The 24,692-nt window shown below is 40.2% G+C and overlaps 1 protein-coding gene across 5 annotated transcripts in view; it reads right to left on the bottom strand.

Moving 5' to 3' along the window:
• Ipp (intracisternal A particle-promoted polypeptide) overlaps nt 1–23,896 on the bottom strand; it is a 44,757-nt gene extending 20,861 nt beyond the window's left edge. For 2 of the 5 annotated variants that reach the window (XM_076934392.1, XM_034503985.2), the window contains exons 1-6: nt 23,748–23,896; nt 20,712–21,053; nt 16,932–17,363; nt 11,878–12,033; nt 9,034–9,201; nt 736–873 (exon numbers count right to left, since the gene is read on the bottom strand). In XM_076934392.1, coding sequence (XP_076790507.1) covers nt 736–873; nt 9,034–9,201; nt 11,878–12,033; nt 16,932–17,363; nt 20,712–21,003 — 1,186 coding nt within the window. In that variant the 5' untranslated portion in view covers nt 21,004–21,053; nt 23,748–23,896. The other 3 variants (XM_076934391.1, XM_076934394.1, XM_076934393.1) reach the window with 3 other exon arrangements.
• Between the last annotated feature and the right edge of the window lie 796 nt (nt 23,897–24,692).

The raw sequence follows: 24,692 nt of genomic DNA on the forward strand, positions 1-24,692 counted from the left end.
TTCCTTCCTTCCTTCCTTCCTTCCTTCCTTCCTTCCTTCCTTCCTTCCTTCCTTTTTATCTTGAGACACAATTTCTCTGTGTGTAGCCCTGACTGTCCTCAAATTCACAGAGATCCACCTGCCTCTGCTTCTTTAATGCTGGGATGAAAGTTATGTGCCACCACAACCCGGCAGGTGTTTTATATTTTGAGAGAGGGTTTTATAGTGTAGCCCAGGCTGGCCTAGAATTTACTGCTTTAGGGTTATTTGCAGTACTCTTCCAGAGTGCTGGTCCATTTCTCCAATTTTTGAATTTAAAATTTTTTCCTTTATCCATATATCACAGCCAATACCTACTGTTAGAACACTCAAGAAGGAGAGGCAAAAGGATGGAAAGTTCAATGTTTCTAGGTTAGCCTGGGCTACAAATCAAGACCCTGTCTCAAAAACAAAACAAAAAACCACCACCACCACCACCACACACACACACAGAGAGAGAGAGAGAGAGAGAGAGAGAGAGAGAGAGAGAGAGAGAGAGAGAGAGAGAATGCACTTTTTTTTTCCCCCCAAAACAAGATCTCACTAAGCAGCCCCTTTCAGGCCTGGAACTTACTATGTAAATCAGGCTGGCCTTGAAATCCCAGAATCCACCTTGCCTCTTCCAGCCCAAGAGCTAGATGTAAGTAAGGAACATCTCTAAAACTGTCAGATCCCAAGATTTTAATCTGTTGTTCTTAAATCAAACAGCATAATTACCCAAAGCATAGATTGCCCCGTAGCACACACATACTCCCAATCCACAGCGGGGGTGATTCATTGAAGCAACAGTTGTCCATTGTTTAGTAACTGGATCATAACACTCAGTACAGTCAAAGATCATCGAATCCTTTTCTCCTGATTTAAGAAAGACATCAGGTTTAGTGATGCTAACATAATAGAATCATAACATAATACTCAGCAACATTGGCATTGTGTTTTCAGAAATCAACCCTTATGTCTAATTTTAAAATACCCATTAAAAGCCTTTGCCTAGAAAGTCATATTTTTAACTCAAAGCACTGTCACTTATTAGAGACCATTTACAGAACAAAGGCCCATGCCTTTTTTTTTTTTTTTTTTTTTTTGTTTTTTTGTTTTTTTGAGACAGGGTTTCTCTGTGTAGTCCTGGCTGTCCTGGAACTCACTCTGTAGACCAGGCTGGCCTCAAACTCAGAAATCCGCCTGCCTCTGCCTCCCAAGTGCCGGGATTAAAGGCATGCGCCACCACCGCCCGGCGGCCCATGCCTTTTTAACTACTCTAATTCTACCACCTAAACAATTTGCATTTGGTACAATTTGAATTTTAATATAATTAAAATCCATATGTAGCAACAAACAGAAAATTTGAGAAAAATATATTTATTAAAGATTTATTTATTTTAAATATGTGAGTACACTGTAGCTGTCTTCAGTCACTCCAGAAAAGGGCATCAGATCCCGTTACAGATGGTTGTGAGCCACTATTTGGTTGCTGGGAATTGAATTCAGAACCTCTGGAAGAGCAGCCAGTGCTCTTAACCACTGAACCATCTCTCCAGCCCAAGAAACTATATTCTTAAAATAGAATTTTGAAATACACTATGATTAAAAGACTATGGGGAATACAGGAAAGTTCTTTTCATCAATGGTTTAAGCACTGGAATGTCTACACTCCAGTAAATAACCCAAACCTATGTACATGTAAGCAACTAATTACACTAACTCACCAACCCATATACACCAAACATGGTTGGGGAAAAGGGGTATGCTCGGCGTCCATCCATAAAGTCTTAGGCTCAATCCCCAGTAACACACACACATCATTATCATATCAATCTAATCATAGATTTGTAAAGCTCCAATTGACAGAATTTATTTACTGAGATACTGGTGCCTGCTGGTGCACTACTTTTTTCTTGGCACTCGGGAAGCAGAGGTAAGGGGATCTCTGTGAGTTCAAGGACAGCCTGGTCCTATTGAGACCTTGCTGTTGCGCGCGCCTCCCGTGTCCCCTTTTCACCCGTGGAAGAGAAACACGAGAGGCAGAATTCGGGTAGTTACCACAGCGAGGCTTTACTCTTAAGTGAAGTCCGCGGAAGGGCTGAAGACAGGAAGAGGCACAGCTTAAATACACCCTAGAATGACGTGTTTCACTTCTGATTGGCTGTTCACTCATCACCCAATATTACTCCTCGGGATTGGCCAGACTTTGGCGGGCTTTCTGCCTTTGCAGCTGCGCAGTTAATTGTTTACCAGTGGGGAGGACACGATGTCCGCGACATCTTGGAATGGCGGATACGGACATGCTCACTTCGGCTCCCAACACCTTGCCCCAAAATAAAATTCTTCAAAAAAAGCTTAAAATTCTAATTGAGGAGCATATAGAAAAATGAAGGTGTATAATGTTCATGAAATTTAAGAATCAGCGTAGAGTCTGGAGAGGTGGCTTGGCAGGTAAGAACAGTTGCTGTCTTTGCAGAGGACCAGGGTTTGCTTTTCCAGTACCAACATGATGGCTCACAACTACCCATAACTCTAGTTTTAATAGATTCACCCTTTTCTTACCTCCTCATGTATTGTATACACGTGATGTACATATATATACACAAGGATATATATATACAATAAAATAAATCTCTTAAAAAACTGTCAATGTAACTCTGAGAGGGAGAAGACCTAAAGCAGGGAGAAGAAAAAAAAAAAAAAAAAGGCATGAAGGGCAATGGGATACATGTGAAATAAAAGCAAAAAGGAGGACTACTTGGGGATGAAGGAGATCAGCAAGAAAGAGATGGAGGAGACAAATGCCATAATGACATACATGACTGTGCCAACCTAAAAAAATCAGATTGAAAAGGCCAATATAAAGATAATTATGTAACCCTAGCCCACAATCCAATTTTTAAAACATTTAACAAGCAATCCCCTCCAAAAAAATTAGTTTGCTGCTGTTTTGGAAACATGACCTGAATGTGTTATAGTTTACATCTTATGATTCACCATGATATATATATCAATTTAAATAAAAATATGTGGAATGCCGGGCATTGGTGGCGCACGCCTTTAATCCCAGCACTTGGGAGGCAGAGGCAAGCGGATTTCTGAGCCAGCCTGGTCTACAGAGTGAGTTCCAGGACAGCCAGGGCTATACAGAGAAACCCTGTCTCGAAAAGCCAAAAAAAAAAAAAAAAAAAAAAAAAAAAAATATATATATATATATATATATATATATATATATATATATATATGGAATATTGTGGGAAATTGATTTATAAATGTGGTGGTTTGAATAGGAATGGCTCCCACAGGCTTATATATTTAAATGATTAGTCATTAAGGAGTGGTACTATTCAACAGGAATTAGGAAGTGTGGCCTTGTTAGAGGAAGTGTGTTACTGGGGCTGGGCTTTGGGGTTTCAAATACTCAAGGGAGACACCGTGTCTCTCACTTCCTGTTGCCTGTGGATCCAGGCTCAGAACTCTCAGCTCCTCTGACACCATGTCTGCCTGTTTGTTTCCGTGGTGATAATGGGCTAAACCTCTGAAAATGTAAGCCAGCCCCAATTAAATGCTTTCCCTGTGTACGAGTTGCTGTGGTCATGGTGTCTCTTCACAGCAACAGAACACTGACTAAAACAAAGTACAACCAAGAATAGTTAGACTCTAACAGAACATAATGAGAGAAAACAGCCCCATCAGATATTAAATCTCTGGGGTTTGGGGGCGGGAGGGGCAAGAAGGCATCTATACATAAAGATCAGAGGATAACTTGCAGGAATTGGTTCTCTCCTTCAACAATGTGGGTCACCCAGTTTCTCAATTAGGATTTCTCTTGCTATGATAAAACATAAGCAACTTGGGGAAGAAAGGGTTTGATTGATCTTACAGTTTGCAGCTCATCCCTGAGGGAAGTCAGGACAGGAACTCAAGGCAAGAGCTGATGCAGAGGTTACAGAAGACTGTTGCTTACTGGCTTGCTACTCATGGCTTGCTCAGACTACTTTCTTATAACACCTAGGATCACACCTTCCCTGGGGTGGCACTACCCACAGTGGAATGGATTCTTCCACATCAACCATCAAATAAAAAATGTCCCACAAGCTTGTCTGAAAGCCAATACAATGAAGTCATTTTCTCAATTAAGAACCTTTCTTCCCCAATGACTTTATCTTGTATCAAGTTGACTAAACATTAGCCAACATAGGGAACTTGGGTCCTCAGGCTTGGTAGCAATCATTCTTAGCCGCTGAGTCATTTTGCTCGCCCTAAACTAAGATTTTTTTTTAAATAGGTCCAAAGTAATTAAGACAGAGACAGACTGGGGCTGGAGAGATGGCTCAGTACTTAAGAACACTGTCTGCTCTTCCAAAGGACCTAGGTAAAATTCCCTGCACCTGCCAGCCTGGTCTACAGAGTGAGTTCCAGGACAGCAGCCAGGGCTACACAGAGAAACCCTGTCTCAAAAAACCAAAAAAAAAAAAAAAAAAAAAAAAAAAAAAATTCCCTGCACCTTCATGGCAGTTCACAGTTGTCTGTAACTTCAGTTCCGGAGGATCTGACACCCTCACACCAATACATGTAAAATAAAAATTAAAAATAAACAAACAAATAAAAATTAATTATTTAAAAAAGATAGGGACTAGCCAGGCAGTGGTGGCACTTGGGAGGCAGGCGGATTTCTGAGTTCGAGGCCAGCCTGGTCTACAGAGTGAGTTCCAGGACAGCCAGACAGGGCTATACAGAAAAACCCTGTCTTAAAGAACCAAAAAAAAAAAGATAGGGACAGATAAAAAACTAAAGAAACATGACATTCCAGGATATGTTAAAGTTATATAGAACAATGGAGAAAAGAGTCTTTTATGCTAGTTATGGTAACTAGCATGGGGGGTGGGGACAGGAGAGAAGCCCTGAGGGCCAGCAGAATGAATGGAAATATGTAACCTTGAGGGATGGGAGGTGGGGGGACCCTCTCCCCAAAAAAAGTACCAAAGACCTGGGAGGTGAGAGACTCTCAGGACTCAAAAGGAGGGACCTCAGGTGAAATGCCCAACAGTGGGTATAGGGAATCTGTAGAGTCCACCTCCAGTAGAAAGACAGGGCATTAAGTGGAGGGACTGAGTTGCCATCCCACAGTCAAAAACTGTGGCCCAGAATTGTTCCTATCTAATAGAACTGCAGGGTCAAAAATAGAGAAGAGACTGAGGGAAAGGAGGTCCAGTGACTGGCCCAAATGGGATCCATCTCAAGGGAAGGTTCCAAGGCTTGACACTGTTACTGATGCTATGATGTGTGTGTACAGACAGGAGCCTAGCATGGCTTTCCTCTGAGAGGTCCAACAAGCAGCTGACTGAGACAGATGCAGATACTTATACCCAACCATTGAAGTTGGGGACCCCTGTGATTGAATTAAAAAAAGGCTGGCAGAAGATAAGGAAGATGGTCTTCCTCATAGGAAGACCAGCAGTCTCAACTAACCCAGACCCCTGAGATCTCTCAGACACCAAGCCACAAACCAGGTAGCATATATGAGCTGGTCCAGGCTTCCGACACACATACAGCCTAAGACTGCCTGGTAAGGCCTCAATGGGAGAAGACATACCTAAACCTTGAGAGACCTAAGGCCCCAGGGAGTGGAGAGGCCTGGTGGGTGGTGGGGGGCATATCCTCTTGGGGACAGGGGGAGGAGGAATGGGATGAGGAACTGTAGGAGGGCAGACTGGGAGGAGGGCAATGACTGGACTATTAAAAAAATTAAAGTAATAATAATAAAAAATTGTTGTAAAGTAATGAGTGACTTGCTGTTCCTAAACTGCTTATATAAACAATGTAGTTTATGCTGAACACATGCTTTCCTGCTTAGGTCCTGAAATCCAGTTTATTTATTTATTATTTGTTTTGCTTTGAAACAGGGTGTTGAGGTACATTGGAAGGTGTGTACTGGCAGAGAGCTAAATGCTGATAGGATCTTGCTATTGTTACTTCTATGGCCCATCACAGGCCTCATATTTTATAAATATTTGTTCTTCCTCATTAGCCTAGTGGCAAGCTAGAATTTTATCTGATTGTCTGTAATAAAGAGCTTATGGCCAATAACTTCCATGAGAGAGAGGTATGCTGGGAGAAGAAATAAGATGCAGGAGATTCTCCAGTGGACACTGAAGTGAAGGGAAAGACTAGAGTGGAAAAGGACAGAGAGGCAGAGTTAGCCACGTGATGGGACACGGTGCCAAGATCAATTGGGTTCTACTAGATTGCTGGCTTGGAGATTGCCCGAGCTAAAAGGCCTAAGCTTTCAAATATTAAAAATCTTCTATGTCAGTATTTATACTGCTGGTGGGTCTGACAAAGTCCCACTATAACAGAGTCTTTCTAGTTAGTCTGGCTATCCTGGATTTCCCTATGTAGACCAGGCTGGCCTACAGAGATTCTGCTTCCGCCTTCTCAGTGCTGGAATTAAGGTATGTTCCACCATGCCCATCCTATTTGTTTGTTTGTTTGTTTGTTTGTTTTTGTCGTTTCTTTGAAACAGGGTCTCTATGCAACCCTAGCTGTCCTCGAACTCACTAGGTAAGACTGGGTTTGCCTCAAACTCCTCTGAGATTCAGTTTTTAATGAGCATGTTTATTTCTTCTAATTGGAAGGTAGAAAAAAGTCCTGAAAATCCTACAGCAGATATACATGAAAGAATTCTCAAGGCTTATGAGATAAATCATCAGATAAAGGCACCAAAACTTATCATCTGAATCCAGATGGTGGAAGAAAAGAATCAACTCCTACAAGTTTTCTCTGACATCCACATGTATGCCATGGTGTGTCTGGTGCCTGAGTAGGGCCCAGAGGACAGTGAGGGAAGCTTCCATGACCGCCCAAATAGTACAAGTGCCCATGTCTGTTGGCATACCCCTTGACATAAAACTGAGAATCCTAGCAACCTCGTGGAACCTCAGAATGGGCCTAGAATAGGGTGGTAGCTGCTTCCCAGTCTTTACATAAGTCCTCATGGGTGCTGGCAGCCTGGCACCTCCCCATATGACCAGTGGGGTGGTTGGCTACTCCAGAGCATCTTCAATCTCCCATTGGTCCACTGCTGGATAAAAATGCTTGCTGCTGTGCAGTGCCGTACATCTGCTCCTGGATGCTGATCCCTGGAGTCATTTCCAGGGTTTGTGACTTCACCTCCCTCAGCCACTCCTTGATCCCACATCCAACACCATGCCACACTTATGCATATATACATATAAATAAATAATAAAGAATGCATAAAAAAGATTCTCAAACATGAGTCTAACTATAGGAACAAATTTACATACTTTGATAAAATTGTAGCCATTACTAAGTGTTTAAATTGTTTTTTATGCCATCTTTCTTTTAAAGCTGAGAAAATTGAAGCAATTAAACTAGAATAAGGGTAGCTTTTCTAAGAAAAAAAGGAAAAAAGATGGTAAAGTTCAATACAGTGAAGAGTAAAATGATAGTGGTATTTTCTTGAAAAAGAAAAAATCATGTATGGAAAATAAATATTTAATGAAAATGGATTTTTCTTTTTCTTGGTTTTGGTTTGGTTTTGTTGTTGTTGTTTTTGTTTCTGTTTTTTGAGACAGGTTTTAACTGTATAGCCTTGGCTGTGCTGAAACTCACTCTATAGACCAGGCGGCCTTGAACTCAGAGACCTGCCTACCTCTGCCTCGAAAGTCCTAGGATAAAAGGAATTCACCACTAAACCTGGCCCTGAATTTTTCTTTTTATAATTTTTTTTTACATTTTATTTCTATTTTATGTATATGTGTATTTTGTTTCCATGAACATCTTGTACTACATGTATACAGTGTATGCAGAGACACTGTATACAGATAGGGTATCAGATCCTCTGGAACTAGAATTACAGGAGGTTGTTAGCCACCACGTGGATGTTGGGACAGAACCTGGATCTCCTGGAAGGACAACCAGTTCTCTTAACTGCTGAGCCATCTTTCTGGCTTCTCCCTCTTTTTTGAGATAGGTCTTATGTAACCCTGGCTGGCCTCAAACTATTTGTGCTGCTGAGAATGACTTTGAACTTCTGACCTCCTGCCTCTACCTCTTGAGTGCTGTCATTACAGCCAAGGACCAGCATCTATGAATTATACAATGCTGAGAACTGAAGCCAGGGCTTCCTGCGTGTTAAACAAGCATCATACCAGCTGATCTACATCTTCAGCTCCTACACTAGATTTTCCCTTCAACAGTAAACAAGGAGCCATTCTGGAGTTGAGAATAGGACAGTAGGGGGCTGGAGAGATGGCTCAGCGGGTAAGAGCACTGACTGTTCTTCCAGAGATCCTGAGTTCAATTCCCAGCAACCACACGGTGGTTCACAACCATCTGTAATGGGACCTGATGCCTTCTTCTGGTGTGTCTGAAGACAGCTACAGTGCACTCATATACATAAAACTAAATAAATAAATCTTTAATAAATAAGTAGATCTTAAAAAAAGAGAGAGAATAGGACAGTAACATGATCAGATTCAAAACGTAAGAGCAGACTTTAGAGATTAAAACAGAAACATCAAGATTAAGGCAATATAATGTTGAAGTAGATACATCTATATAAATACTGTTGGACTGCATATAGGTGTGAATGAAGACAACCTGGAGGACACTTGAAGTTTTGAGGGTGTCTTCAGCTCATTGGTAGTGCTGGCCTCACATTCATGAGGCTCTAGGATCAATCACTCAGTACTGAAGGAACAAAGAAGATGTCTACAGCGTTGTTCTGACCCACTAGGTAAACCATTGCTACTATCCAGAACATGGCAAATCTTGGGAGGAAAATACAGATTTTGGTGTAGACATGTTAATTATGAAGTATGTATTGGCATATAAGTTAAGTTCAAAGAGATGGGTATTTTATAAATAATTCTTTTTATTAAAAACACCTAAGGGAGAGGGGAGGAAACAAGAAAGAATGAAGATGGTCACAGTACCTTCGAGAGGACAGATATACAAACAATGTAGTCAAGTAAACTAATGAGAGAAATGAGATACTTTTATCATTACCTCCAATAGCATAGACCATCCCTCCTAAAACTGCAACTCCAAGTCCACACCGAGCCTGATGAAGTGAAGATACGGTGGTCCAGTACTGGCTGAAGGTGTCAAAACGCTCTACACAGCTGAGGGCTCTGCTATCACTCCAGCGGCCGCCCTGCAACCGTGTATATCCACCTAAAAGTAGGAAGGAAACCACAACAAACATTTACTGCTAAATATGGAAATGGAAGTAGTGAGGAAAATCTAGGCCTCCACAGCTAAACATTTATATAGCTTAGAGACTGTCACCTCTATTCAAGAGTATATAAAATACATACCTCTCAATTATGCCAAGTCCTGGAAAATTATGGCCTATATGAAATGAGATATTAATCTCAGTGTTTAACCATATGATCACATTTATAATAGAAGGCTATATAAAATATGTGTAGGCCATGTCCTTTAACTAATTATAAACTTTCATTATGACTTTTGTATGTCTCAATTAAAAACAGTGTGTTGAGGGGATGCTGGGATAGCCTGGTGTGAAAGTGTATGTACTATTGCAAAGGATAGGGAACCACCGGAATTCCAGGGATCTGACACCCTCTTCTGGAGTTTGCAGGCAGCTGTACTCACACATGCATGTTTCCACACAGAGATACACACATATGCACATAATTAAAAATTTTTTAAAAAGCATATCTTAAAAAAAAAAAAAAAGTGGGTTGAAGATTGTTGAGTTGACCAGTGGGAAAAGGCATTTGTCACTTAAGTCTGAAAACCCAAGTTCAATCCCTGGAACTCACATTAATGTAGAAGGAAATAACTAACTCCATGCACACACACACACCGTGGCATGTGCATGCACACATAGACACCATACACATAATAACAACACAGGAAATAAGTTTTTAAAAAGTAAAGCAAAAGTCGGGTAGCAGTGGTGCACACCTTTAATCCCAGGACTTGGGAAGCAGAAGCAGGTTGATGTCTGAGTTTGAGGCTAGCCTGGTCTACATAGTGAGTTCCAGGACAATCAGGGCTATACAGAGAAACCCTGCCTGTAAAAAAAAAAAAAACAACACAACAAAACAAAACAAAATAAAAAATAAAACAAAGTAAAAATAATGAATTGAAATTCATGTTTTCCCAACCCATCCACTTATCAAAAAAATATAGTACACACTCCAAAGGAAAGTTTACATGGGATAATATGTAAAAAGTATTCATACCATTCATCTTGTGTAACTATGAGCTATATTATACATAGACAATTATATAGAAACCATAGCATATCTAATACATCTGGATAACCTTATATGCTATATATTTTATATATTGACCACTTTTAATAGTTAAAGGACTCTTTTTTTTTTTCCTCCAAGACAGGCTTTCTCTGTGTAGCCCTGGCTGTCCTGGAACTCTCTCTGTAGACCAGGCTGGCCTCGAACTCAGAAATCCGCCTGCCTCTGCCTCCCAAGTGCTGGGATTAAAGGCGTGCGCCACCACGGCCCGGCCAATTTTAATCATTTAAAATTAAAATTTTTTGACATGTTCCTCCGATTTTTTTGCACAAATCCATTTTTTTTTTGAGACACAGTCTCTCTCTACATAGCCCTGGTTATGTACATAGCTTTGAACTCATACAGAAAAAGCTAACAGATAAAGCTTTAACACCTAATCTGTCTTCCTAGTGCTGAGACTGAAGTCTTGCACACCACGCCCAGTCTGTAAGTCCATTTTCTTTAGTTTAAATCAGGAGGGGACAAGATCACATGGCTCCTGTGCCCAACAGTCTTTGCAGGAAGGTTGCTTTGGAATCTGACATTAACCTGCCATTGTTTCTGGGGGCCTCAGTTACTTCTCCTGGCTCACTCTCCAGGAATCACTGTGTCCTTTTTGCTTTATACACATAAGTACATCTCTTGCCTGAATAGAACTCAGTTTCATCTCAGGCATAAAGATCTTCAGTTTTAAGATGAGCTGTGTGTTCTTTGGTGCTGAGAACTTGCTTATAGCCTTGAAAAATAGCCTTGCACCACAGCCTCCCAGACATATCTGTCTTTTAGAACTTCTGTTCCTAGAGGACTCTACAGATTCCAAGGTCACAGAAAGAGTCCTCTTATGGATCATGCTGTCAAAACACTTTGGAAACCACTTATTTTATCATCCCTAATGACTATCTAAGACATTATGAAGAGTTCAAATTGTTAAATATATTTCCCTTGAATTTAAGGTTTGTGTTTTTAAAGACAGTGTCATACTGTAGCTTCAGCTGACTCAGAACTCACTAAGTAACCCAGGTTGACTTTGAATTGATGACACGCCTTCTGCCTCTGCCTCAGAATGCTAGAATTGTAGGCATGAGCTAGTATGCCTAGCAAAATTTTAACTTTTACAGAAATGTTTCTTGTGCTGGTGAAGTAGCTCAGCAGGGAAAGGCATTGGCTGTCCAGCCTGACGACCTGACTTCAATTTCTGGGCCTGCTAAGTGGGGGAAGGAAAACAACTTCTCTAAGTTGTCCTCTCACACACATACACTATGGCCCATGTATGTGCATTCACACAATAAATAAATAAATAAATAAATAAATAAATAAATAAATAAACTGCAGACAGTCATTTAATGGCAACTAGGTAATCAGAGACCAAAGATTTAGAACACAGAATAGAATGTTGGACGAGAAGCTATCAGGTTTTAAATGTGTTCAACCTATTATGCAAATTCAATTCACTAATCTTAAGCCTAAACATAAAACTAAATATGATTCTGATGGCCTTGCATATTAGTAACACTTGCATAGTAACAACAAACTAGTAAAGCTCTTATCCTGAAAATTATTTCCATTATTACCCAAAGTTTCTTACCTACTGCATACAGATATTTTCTTGCTTTCTTCCGAGGTCGAACTTTAGATGTCTGCAGAAAACTACAAAACTTGTTCTCTTTGGGAGACTTGCAGACCTCACAGTACTCTTTCAAAAGTGTTTGCAGTGCAACTCGAAGATTAAAATCAGATACTCCTAAGCAGTATTTAAAAAGACAATGTTTTAAATGACTTTCAAATATTACTGAAAAGAAACATTTCCTGGTCAGTCATGGTGGCACACGCCTTTAATCCCAGCACTCAAGAGGCAGAGGCAGGAGAGTCTCTGTGGGGTCTAGGCCATCCTGGACCCAGTCTCAAAAAAGAAAGACAAACAAAACAAAACAAAACAAAAAACAATAATGACACCCCCCCCCATCATTGGTGTTGGAGAGGATTAAAGGAATATGCTGCCGTCACAGAGGACCCAAGTCCGGTTCCCACCAACCACACTTATAATTTCAGCTCAAAGCAATCCACATCCACATCCACGAGCATCCACACCCTGGAGGCACCCACACTTACATGCACTTACCAACACACAGACATACACATTATTTAAAATAAAATAAATCCTTCAAAAAATAAACCCCTTATCAAACAATGGTACATTTCTTACAATAGAAAATATTATTTTTATAATTGCTACCAAGGAATATACTTTCCTTAAATCTATCCAAATAGATTGTAAATGTTTTAAATGGGACATGAGATGGGTTTAACAGGTAAAGGCATTTGCTGCCAAGCCTGATGACCTGAGTTTCATTCCTGGAATCTCTATGGTGGAAGAGAACCAGCCCCTCAAACTTTCTGCTGCCCTCCTCTGATCTGAGGTATGCTTGAACCCACATAAATATATACACAAGTACATAGAAATGTAATTTAAAAGTTTTAAAAAAAAATACTGAAATCACAAATAGTTATATAATGCTTTCCAAATAAAGATGGCAAAATGAACCAAGTTCACAATTATCAGGGCCAGGCTCAGTGGGAAGGCACCTGCCTCAGCATGTGTGAGTACCTGAGTTCAAAAAAAATTATATTTATGTTAGAAACCTTTAAAAATGATGAGTTAAAGCAAGAAAAAAATCTTTAAAATTTTTTACAATTCATTTTATTTATGTGGATGGGTGTTTTGACTGCATGCATGCCTGTATACCATGTATATGCCTTTCTACAATATTGGTGTTTCAATTTTAACTTCATCATCTTAGCAATACATCTCCTCCTATCCTAATGCTCCTGTTTTAGAATACGTGTGTGTTTATTTATTTTATTTAGTTATTTATTTTTTAACTTTTTTTGAGACAGATTTCTCTGTATAGCCCTGGACATCCTGGAACTCACAGAGATCTGCATGCCTGTCTCCTGACTGCTGGGATGAAAAGAGTGAACCACCACCACCCTGCTAAATTTATATATTTTTAGAACTCTATTGTCTGAATTTCAAGAGGAATGTGTTTCTGTTTATGGCTATTTCCCCTCACACCCTACCCGCCCACCTGTTCCTCTACCCAGGCTGAATCCTTCCATTTCTTTCTCTTATTTTCCCTGGGATCTACTGCAATAGATGCTTCCCCTTCCCCCCACCCCCATGTTGTTTACATAGTTCAAACCCTGCTCTGACAAAGAACTGATTCTCCCTCTCTGTCTTTTTATCTTAGTGCAATTACTTTGTATTCTCCAGTAGAAACTTTGAACCAGACTTGCTGTGTCTCACTGTATCTTTCTAGCCTGAGACAGGGGTGGTGAAATGAGGCTCTAGGGCTCATGTCCTTACCTTGGATTAAACCCAGCGCTGAATTATGCTGGGCTAGCCTCCACTGAGCTCTAATCCAACCTAGATGCTGGATTAATTACTTCTGTTTCTCAACTGCCTCTGCTTTGCTTTTCAGTTGTTCATTCTTACTCCAAAATATCTATTGATGGTTCCCAAGATTTTACTAAAGATGATTGTCAAATGATATATAAAAATATTCAGAAATTGCACATGAAAACCTTTCCCAAAGTGAGGGGAAAATTAAACTTATTTATTTATTTATGTATTTTTTTTGAGAGGTCTCTGTCTGACCATTAATTAGTCCAGGTTGGCCTAGCACTCACTATGCAGTCTAGGCTGGACTCAAATTTGCAGTGCTTCTCCTGTTTTTGCCACCTGTATACTAGGATTACAGACATGCACCCTCATACTAAGAACTTCCAAAAATAAAGAAAACATGATAGAATCTAATTTTTAAAAATAGCAAACAAAACAAAAACAACAAAAATCAAGAATAATGAAAGAATTCCAAAGACTATTAAAAAGAAAGAGAGAAAGAAAGAAAGAAGAAAGAAAGCAAGAAAGAAAGAAAGAAAGAAAGAAATCACTGAAAACAAACACAAACTGTTTTATAGGCTGTCATGATGGTTCAGTGGGTCAAAGCATTTTACCATCAAACCTGAAGACCCAAGTTCAATCCTTAGGACCTACAAGGTGGAAAGAAGGACTCCACATCATTCTTACAAATTGTTCCCCTCTGGCACAGTTGGAGTAAACTGTATGATGGTGTGTCTCACATTCAGCTGTTACTTCTGTACCCATCACCTTTCTATTTTGTAAATGTTTACCTTCCTCACTTGCTGATAAACACAACTTCCTCATTTGCTTAATAAAAATCTGACGGGGGGGGGGGGGGGGGGGGCTGGAGAAATGACTCAGTGGTTAATAGCACTGACTGCTCTTCCAGGGGTCCTGAGTTCAATTCCCAGCAACCACATGGTGGCTCACAACCATCTGATGGCCTCTTCTGGTGTGTCTGAAGATAACTACAGTGTAGTCATTTAAATAAATAAATCTTTAAAAAAAAAAAAATCTGACGGCCAATGGCTGAGCAAGAAGAGGAAGGTGGAACTTCCGTGCAGAGAAAGAGTCTCTGGGACAAGAAATCAGAAGCTAGAGATTCAGCCAGCAGGTACGGAGGTGGACAATTAGAGCCAGCAGAGAGGTAAACCTGGCAACCAGGCGGGATGCAGACCAGAATTAGTCGGGTTGAGAAGATGGGCTAGCTGGGAGATAAAGGACTATTATCTATACAGATCATTATCTATACAGCTGGCGGGCCCCTGAAAGCCCTGGCACAGGCCACCACCCGCATTCTCATACTCCTATAGCCGACTCCACAAATAACATTAAAACATTATGCCTTACCAAATTAAAAAAGAACAGGAATACTATCATAGTTAAAGAGTATTATGTAAACCTAAATTTAAATTTAAAAAGCAACACCAAGAAAATTTCAAATATGAAAGGATTCAGGAACTACAACAGCCATGTTTTTTCTATGAAAAAGACAGTTGTAGTGATGCATGCCTTTATCCCAGGACTTGGGAGGCAGAAGCAGGCAGATTTCTGAGTTCTAGGCCAGCCTGGTCTACAGAATGAGTTCCAGGATAGCCAGGGCTACACAGAGAAACCCTGTCTCGAAAAACAAAACAAAACAACAACAACAACAAACCAAAAAAAAAACCCCATAAAAACAAAAAAATCCAGCAAACCCATTGGCCTGGAAAGATGGTTCAACAATTAAGCAAGCATGGTTTTTGAAGAGAACTAAGTTCAATTTCTAGAACCTACATGGGGCTCATAAACATCTATAATTCCTGTTCCAGAGGATCTGACCTCTTTTTGCTTCCTTGAGCATCAGGCACAGACATAATACATAGACACACATGCAGGCAAAATACGTACATTAAAATTTTAAATAATAAAAATAAAAATTTAATCTGACCAACCCAAACCATGAATAAAAGAAGAAAATTTGGTAATAAAAACCCTCCATACTTGAAGCTGGGTGTGTGATCACATGGCTGTAATCCAGCACTTGTGAGACAAAGGAGTCAGCAGCAACAGAAGTGTGAGGCCACTCTTGGCTGTAGACTGAGTTAATGCCCAACTCCAGCTACATGAAATCCTGTCTTAAACACACAAACTACAGCTGGAAATCATCTATTAGCACCAAAATCATCTGAATAGAGAGATCAAGGCAACAAGCCAAGCGACTCATGGCTGGAACATAAATATGATGGCTATAAACAGAAAATGTAGATGGAAAGAAAAGTAAAAATCCTAAGTGCCCAATTTCTCTTAGCAGAAAGCTGACACTGCTCAAAACTGAAACTATCATTTTATTTGTAATGATATTCACCTTTTGTCCTTCAAGTTACAAAAAAAAAAAAAAAAAAAAAAAAAAAAAAAAAAAAAAGGAAACGTAAGGTAGCTGGGCAGTGGTGGCACACCTTTATCCCACACTTTGGAGGCAGGGGAGGCAGATCTCAGGGTCTGACACCAGCTCGATCACCATAGTGAGCTCCAGGACAGCCAGGGCTCCACAGAGAAACAGTGTCTTTAAAACCAAATCAAGATTTATTTTATGTTTCTAATCGTGTATGTGTGTGTGTGTGTGTGTGTGTGTGTGTGTGTGTGTGTATGTATGTATGTCTTTCTGCTGTTGTTACTCAGAACTAGAAATCTCCCTGGTTGTGGGAGTACACACCAGGAAGATTGTGAATTTGACCCAGCCTAGACTACACCTTAAAACAAGAAATCCCCAACAATTATAAAACAAAGACTAAAATGCTTAGAACCTGAAGATAATTCAAAGTTTACACAGAAGCCATAATACTGTATCAGCTGTTCAATGACTTCTGACCAAAAAGTATAGGAACCTAAGTTTGATCCTATCACCCATGTGAAAATTCCCAACATGATGGCATGAGCCTGAAATCCTAGAATCGGGGAGGTGGAGACAGTAAGATCTCTGGGGCTTATTAGCTAGCCAGTCTAGATCAGCAAGCTCCAGGCTCAATGAGAGATCTTGTCTCAAAACACAAGGTGAGGAACAACTGAGGAAGATACCTCAAGTCAACCTCTACCCTTTACACACACACACACACACACACACACACACACACACACACACACACACAGAGAGAGAGAGAGAGAGAGAGAGAGAGAGAGAGAGAGAGAGAGAGAGATATCTTGGAGATCAACTAGTTGGATATACAGTAAAGAGTTACCTTCTATGTACTTTAAAAGCCTCTGAGATGGTAACAAAGGGAACCGAACTGGATCTAACACTTCCACTACATGTTTCCTTCTCTTTCCCAGATCTTTTAGAATCCACTGCATGGCAGCTAAGAAGACTTGGTATTCATCTTCAATGCTAAGCTCTTCACTTCGTAGAATTTTGATCAGCTGATCTTTTGTAAGTGCCAGGAACTCTTCCCCACTATGAACCTCCAAGAAATGGACATGAATATAATTTTCTGTAAATTCCAAAAGGTCATGGCAGGCAATTTGCTCAGAGAACTGAAAGAGTCCAATGCAGTTCTGTGGATCAATTTGTCCTTTCAGAAAATCACAGCAAAGATTAACAACTTCAGTCAACTGTAGCATGTCTGCTGCAACAATCAACTCCTGGACATTATTCACAGCTATGTTCACTAATCCTAGGGAAATAGAAAGATAAAATAACCAATAAATCAAAATGAACGTTTGGCTCATGATTTTACTTGACTTTAATAATAATTTAATGCTTGCAGAGTAGAAACTAAGTAAACAGGATTTGTGGGGGGGAAAAACCCAAAACTTAAATGACAATGATATTTAACATTTATGGAACAACTAGGCCTGGCTTGGTGGTACATGTCTTCAATCCCAGCACTTAGGAGGCTGAGACAGGAGGATCTCAGTGAGCTCAAGGCCAGCCTAACCTACATAGTGAGCTCTAGAACAACCAGTGCTGCATAATGAAACCTTATCTCAAATAAAACAAAATACAATTTATGGAACAACCATAATAAGCCAGACACTGTTTTAGTTGCTTTATACTTATTTAATATTTACTATACTCCTATCTAGTAGATATCAGTTTTCTTATTATTGTATTAAGGAACTCACTCTGATTTTGAACTCAGAAATCTACCTGCCTCTGCTTCCCAAGTGCTGGGACTAAAAGCATGCACCACTACCGCCTGACCCAGAACTAGGAAATTTAAATAATTCTTATCAAAATTATATGACTGACAGGCTAGAGAGGTGGTTAAGCAGTTAAGAGCACTTGATGCTCTTACAAAGACACAGGTTTACTTCCCTGAACCTAAGTGAGAACTCACAGTGACTGATACGTTCCCATGAGAATCCAAAGCCCTTTTTGGCCACTGCAGGCACTGCACACATTTAATGCACATACATAGATGCAGGTAAAAACTCATCCACAGAACATAAAATGAATAATTCTTCAAAAAATGTTTTTAAAAATGTATGATTGAACAAGTTGCAGGTTAGTCTGACCTTAAAGCCAACACTCTGCCTGCTTCTTGAGACTAAGTCTTACTATATAGAGCAAGCTGACTTCCAACTTTCAGTCTTGTCTCTTCTTCCAAGATGCTGGGATTAAAGCAGTGCACACTACATCAAGTAAAATTCATACTTTTAATGTAGATTATATGCATGTAACAAACTAACTGAGGTACTGGGAAGGGGAACAAAGCAGGTTTACTATAGTCATTTATGATATAATGTCATACAATGTTAGAATGTTTTTAAGATTTATTTATCTATTTATGTATATGAGTACTCTGTCTGCATGTATACCAGTAGAGGTTATTAGTCTGTATGTATGTCAGTAGAGGGTATTAGATCTCATAGATGGTTGTGAGCCACCACCTCTGGTAGAGCAGTCAGTGCTCTTGACTGTGATCCATCTCTCTAGCTCCAGTCTTAGTTTCTTTAATATGAGGCATAAATAAGAATCTATAGCATATGAGGAACTACTAAATATTTCAACTAAATACTTTAATTTCTTGCCCCAATTTCATTTTTTCTTTTTTTTCCATTTTCATTTTTTCTTTTTTCTAAGATAGGGTCTCTGTACCTAAGGATGACCTTAAATTCCTGATTCTTCTGCCTCTACCTCCCAACTGCTGAGATAATTATGTGCCACCTTACTTGGCTTCACTTTCATAGTTTATGTAATAACTTTTGGAGGATATTAAATTGCTAATTATATTTAAGGTAGCAGAAGTACTATAATTCTCTTTCCTAATAAACTTTTCATTTAGTGTTATACTTGTATCCCTTTTGAGGGTCTAGAGCCTTGCACATAATAGATAATTACTCTACCACTGAGCTATACACTTAGCCTTTACATTTTTCTTTATTTCTTTAGATATTGTTTTACTGTGTAGCCCTGGCTGACCTGAAACTCAAGAGAGATCCTCCCACTCGGCTTCCTGAGTGCTGGGATGTGTGCACCACTATGCCTGGCCACCCCAGCTTTTTACAACAATCACCTTATCCATTTTATAACAGCCATTGTACTAAGCTGTCTGTCCCTAGTTTATTTTTCTTTTTCTATTTATAAAGTTTAAGCTGGCCTTTAACCCAGTGGTTGGAAGGCAGAGACAGGCAGATCTCTCTAAATTCAAGGCCAGCGTGGTCTTCAAAGTGAGTTCCAGGATAGCCAAAGCTACATAGTGAGACTCTCTTTAGAAAAAACTAACCGGGCGGTGGTGGCGCACACCTTTAATCCCAGCACTTGGGAGGCAGAGGCAGGCGGATTTCTGAGTTCGAGGCTAGCCTGGTCTACAGAGTGAGTTCCAGGACAGCCAGGACTACACAGAGAAACCCTGTCTCCAAAAAAAACCAAAAAAAAAAAAAAAAAAAAAAGAAAAAACTATATATATGTGTATACACACACACACACATATTCTATATGTATATTAAAGTTTGTGTATGCATGGTTTACCTTCTCTACCCCCAATGATCTAGTCCAATTGGATGTTCAAAAAATTATTTAAGAGTGAATGGCCAAAGAGATTAAAGAAACAGGAAGAACACTGACTACAAATTGAGGTTTAAGGGTCTGGAGAGATGGCTCAGCAGTTGAAGCACTGAATGCTCTTCCAGAAAACCCAGGTTCGACTCCCAGAGCCTATATGACAGCTCCTATCTGTAACTCCAGGAATGGACACCCTCACACAGACACACAAATTGCAGGCAAAACATCAATGCATATAAAATAAAAATAAATAAATTAAAACAAACAAGTTGAGGTTGAAAAGTGCAGGATCATATGGTCTAGTAAGGTGATATATGACAGGTGGAGGTCAGAAGAGGTCACTGGATCCCCTGAAACTGGAACTAGAATTGGTTTTGAGCAGGTGTTGAGAACCAAACCTGGATCTTCTGAAAGAAGATTAAGTACCCTTAACCACAGAGCCATTTCACTAACCTCAAATACCACACATTTAAAAAATAAAACACTTTACTGAGTCTCATAATAATTTCCCTTAAGTAGTTTTTAAAAAATTTTTTTTACATTATTCCCACCTCTACCCCATGTGTGTCTGTGTAGTATAGATACATATCACCATGTCATGCATGGAGGTCAGAGAACAATTTCCTGGAGTCAGAGCTTTCTTTCCACCCTGTGGGTTTAGGGATTGAACTCAGGTCCTGAGGCTTTGTAGCAAGCACCTTAACCCACTGAGGCATGTCATCAGACTCCTTTACATAACTGCTTAAGGAGAACATAGTATCTTCCCAAAACTGGACCAAATAAAGTATTTGTTTCCATTTTTTCCCTAACTATAAGAGTAATTTCTAGGGGATTCAATGTCCTCTTCTTATCTCTAAAAGTACTACATGCAAGTGGTTCATGTATACACATGCCAACAAAACACTCATTCACATAAAAGAAAAATAAGTACACCTTTAAAAATAAATAAGCTTATATAAATTACTTTGGTCATGATATTTTATTACAGCAATAGAAAACCAATACATCGATATACCTGTATAAATGAAATCTAGAAGTAACTGAAAGATTCCAGCTTCAATTCCGAGAATCTGTACAACGTCTTTGGAGGACTCTTTCATTCCTCCTGTGAACAAAGCTGCAAAGTATGGACTACTGGCAGCCAGGACCAGCCGATGAACTTGAAAGGTTTCCTTCCCCACCTGTAGCTGTACATCACAGAAATGCTGTCCACTTCTCATTTTGTTCATCTGGGCCAAGATGAGCTGGGCATGTTTATCAGAGGAAAATGAACTGTCAGCAGCCTTGGCACACTCCTCCTTAGACATGATGATCACAGATTAGTGAAAGACACTGCTGCCCATTTTCTGCTTCTACCCTGAGAAACAAAGCACAAAGATCAAAGAATATCTCTCTTTGTTAATATAGTTTCTATTCACATATAGATGAAATGTTCTCTATAATTTATCTACGATCATAGAACACACACCAAACAAATAAGGGCCATACTACATGATAGGACTTCTAATATGCTTTTGGAATAAGTAGTCAGTAACAAGCCAACGGATGCTCCACAGAAGAAATAAGCACTAAAAGCTAACAGCAGTAAGACATGAAGAATGGCCAGAAACTCTACCTTGAGCAAAGGCAGAAAGAAGTTCTATCACTACAGTTAAGAAGTAGACATGTTAGGCAGGATGAACTTCTAAAAATCCACTGTGACCAGCACAAATGTCTGGTTAAAATCTTTCCGTCTGTATGTTTCATTCAACATAGAAAGCCTTTGTGGATCTTTGTTTTAACCAAGACTCTGTTCCACACGTTTTCCTGATTCTCTCTTCTCTAGACTTGTTAGCCACCCTAACCTTACCTATGTTACAGTCTATATCACATTCAGCCACATCTATCCAAGCTCATGCACGCACACAGTTACTGAAAAATAGTTCCTTTACAGAAGGAACTAGCTTCTACTGCTACAGGATCAGTCTCTAACATATATCAGCATTTCAAATGTTTGTGAAATAAATAATAAAAGGCTTGCGGTTTTGTTTTATAAGATAAGGGTCTCAAACTTGTAATGATCCTTCTGCCTTCTGACACTTACTGCTGGGATTGCAGGCATGTGCCACCATATCTGCCTCAATTGTTAGCTTCTTCACAAATTTATGCTGATTGTAGTTTTTGGCTTGTTTTTGGTTTTTTTTTTAGACATGGTATCACTTTGCAGCCTTGCCTTGGCCAGACTGGAATTCATCATGTAGACTAAGTTGCCCTCAAATCAAGAAGATCAATCTACCCCTGCCTTCTGAGTGTTGGGATTAAAGTCCTGTGCAACCATGCCTCATCCTCAATTGTAATTTTTATGAGAAGAAAAGATAATCTCTAAGATCACAGAGAAGGAAACTAGCCAAGTTTTCCCAGCATTCGTGTACCAACAGTCTCAGGTTTATTTTGTCTAAGCCTAAGGTTGTTCCTACCATATTATATTACATAGAAACTATCAGACCAAGTTGTAGAGAATGAAACCCAAGTACAGAAACTTGGACCTGAATTTTTATAGGTTTAACAAAAACAAACATGCCAATATTCATCTCAGAATGCTTGGTTTCTTCAAGTAGGTATGAATAGGAGATAACAAAAATCCAATCCTTTCATTATTTCTTATTTCCCAAACAAAAGTTGAAGTTAAGCAACATAACAAATTGCTATGAGAACCAAAGGGAAAAATTCAAGTTACTGAATGAAGAAACCACGAGTTCTTGCAATATAAGATCAACAGATAAAGCAAAGGAAAAAATGATTAAGGTCTTATAATTTAGGCATCAAAGAAAACCAGTAATCAGAATGACAGAACTGTTGTAAGCTGATGTTAAAAAAAAAAAAAAATCAGTATATAGTATTCAGTTAAAATTATCAGTAAAAAAAACAAAAAACAACAACAACAACAAAAAAAAAACGGTCTGGGGCTGGGTGTGGTGGTGCAGAGGCAGGGAGATCTTAGTTCCAAGCCAGCCAAGACTACATAGTAAAAGCTTGTCCCAACAACAACAACAATAATAATAAATAAAAACTGATAATCATGACCATCTAGAAACTAATTTTTGGGAGGTTTAAAGGAAGCCACTAAAATTTACTTCAGCATGTACACAATGTCAACATCTTACAAACAAGCGGCACATAAATACAATCTATTTCCCTCTATGTGGAAACTCGACCTATAGATGTTATTAAACATGGTGTGCCTGTCAGAGTTGATGCTGCTTGTATTCTCCGTGATAGCAGATTCTGAAGCCCCGAGGTATGATTCCAGGCTATCTCTATTTCTCTCTTACTCAAGGTATTAGAGCACAGCCACTAACTCAAATGCCTCCTGTTACAAGAGACAGTTCACTTAGTATTCACTTTGACAGTAGAGGGTCAGAATGTTTGTTGTCATCCTCAGTAAATGTTGATAGTACTCCACTGTGGAGTACCTCATCCTAAACCGAGGCTTGGGAAATGACTGTTCATACAAACATGAAAAACAAAGTTCTGATTAGTGCATAAGGACGACGTCTCAATACAGTTTATTGGCTAACGTTGGAGACAATCAGAGGGACTAAAGAGGACCTATGCTTTGGTGGCCTCGATTTCCCTCTCAAGAGAATCTGAAAATTGATTCAGTAAGGGGGCCAGAAGTCCAGCTGAGACTCTTTGTGCTTGAGTTGGAAGCTGTAAGTAGAATTCTACTTAAACTGGTCGACATTAAAAGAAGAAAATCAACTCCGTGCTACTGACAGCGCAAGCAGGGGAGGAATTTCAGACTGGAGCCGGCAGAAGTCGGAGACAGGGTCCGGCCTTGGGTTTCCCCAGTGGGTGCTGGGAGAGCTGAGGCCGAGGCGCCGTAAGACTGGAGGAAGCTCGGGGACGGCAAAAACACTTGGACCGTCAGAGCGCCTCCGGAGGTGACAGGAGGAAAGCGGAGGAACGGTGCGTTCCAAAGCTCCAATCACTCGCTCTTCCCGGACCGGAGAGGACACGAGGAAGTTCCCAACCCTGTGAGAAACACAGATCATACGCAGGCCTCGCTTACCCGCCGTGTCCCTTCCCGCCGGCGCCCTCCGATGTTCTGCGCGCGCAGGCAGCGGAGGGGGCGGGGACAGCCTGTGGTGACAGGTGACTGCGATTGCTGAAGGCGCAGCTTCGACGCCGATGCGGGAACCTTCTACTGCGCGTGCTCCGCTCCTAGGCCCGCCTCCTCACAGCCTCCGGCGCCGCTGGGTTGACCAGGGTAGCGGCTCGCTGGCCCTGGAGGCGTGTTCTTAAAGCCAACCTCCTGCCTTGGGCTAGTGGAGCCCCCTAGGCCGTTTCATGCGCATTTTCAATTCTTAAAGTGTCCCAGGCCAGGTACTGATCTCGGTATTGAGAAAAATCACGTGCACAGTGCTTCTCTACCACTTTCATTAGATCATTTCCTGAACCTCAATTTTGATACACTCTGCCTGCTTTGAGGGAAAGACTCAAAACGCCCAGTTCTTCCTCAGTGTAGAGCATCATAATGTGTCCTGGAGCATTAGCAACTCCCAAAATCTTTTTTAGTCTTTTTTTTTTTTTTTTTCCCCGAGACAGGGTTTTTCTGTGTAGCCCTGGCTGTCTTGCGACTCACTCTGTAGACCAGGCTGCCTTGAACTCAGAAATACATCTGCCGCTGCCTCCCAAGTTCTGGGATTAAAGGGGTGCACTACCATGCCTGGCTAAGATTTTATTTTTTAAATGTGTGTGTCTAACTATTAAGTTTGTACATGTAAAGGCGGTGCTCATGAACGTCAGAAGACGGTGGTAGGTCCCCTGATGCTGGAATTGCAGTATAGGAACAACTCAGGTCCTCCTCGAGGGAAGTGGGTTCTTTGCCAGGAGTTATGCACAGCTGGGGCTATGTAAAGAGACCCTTTCTCAAAGATAACTTAAAAAGGTAGACGTGTGTTCTCTTAGCCACATCATCTCTCCAACTCTCAAACTTTATCTTCTCATTTTTAAA

The sequence above is a fragment of the Arvicanthis niloticus genome, chromosome 5 (genome assembly GCF_011762505.2).
Source record: "Arvicanthis niloticus isolate mArvNil1 chromosome 5, mArvNil1.pat.X, whole genome shotgun sequence".
Lineage (NCBI taxonomy): Eukaryota > Metazoa > Chordata > Mammalia > Rodentia > Muridae > Arvicanthis > Arvicanthis niloticus.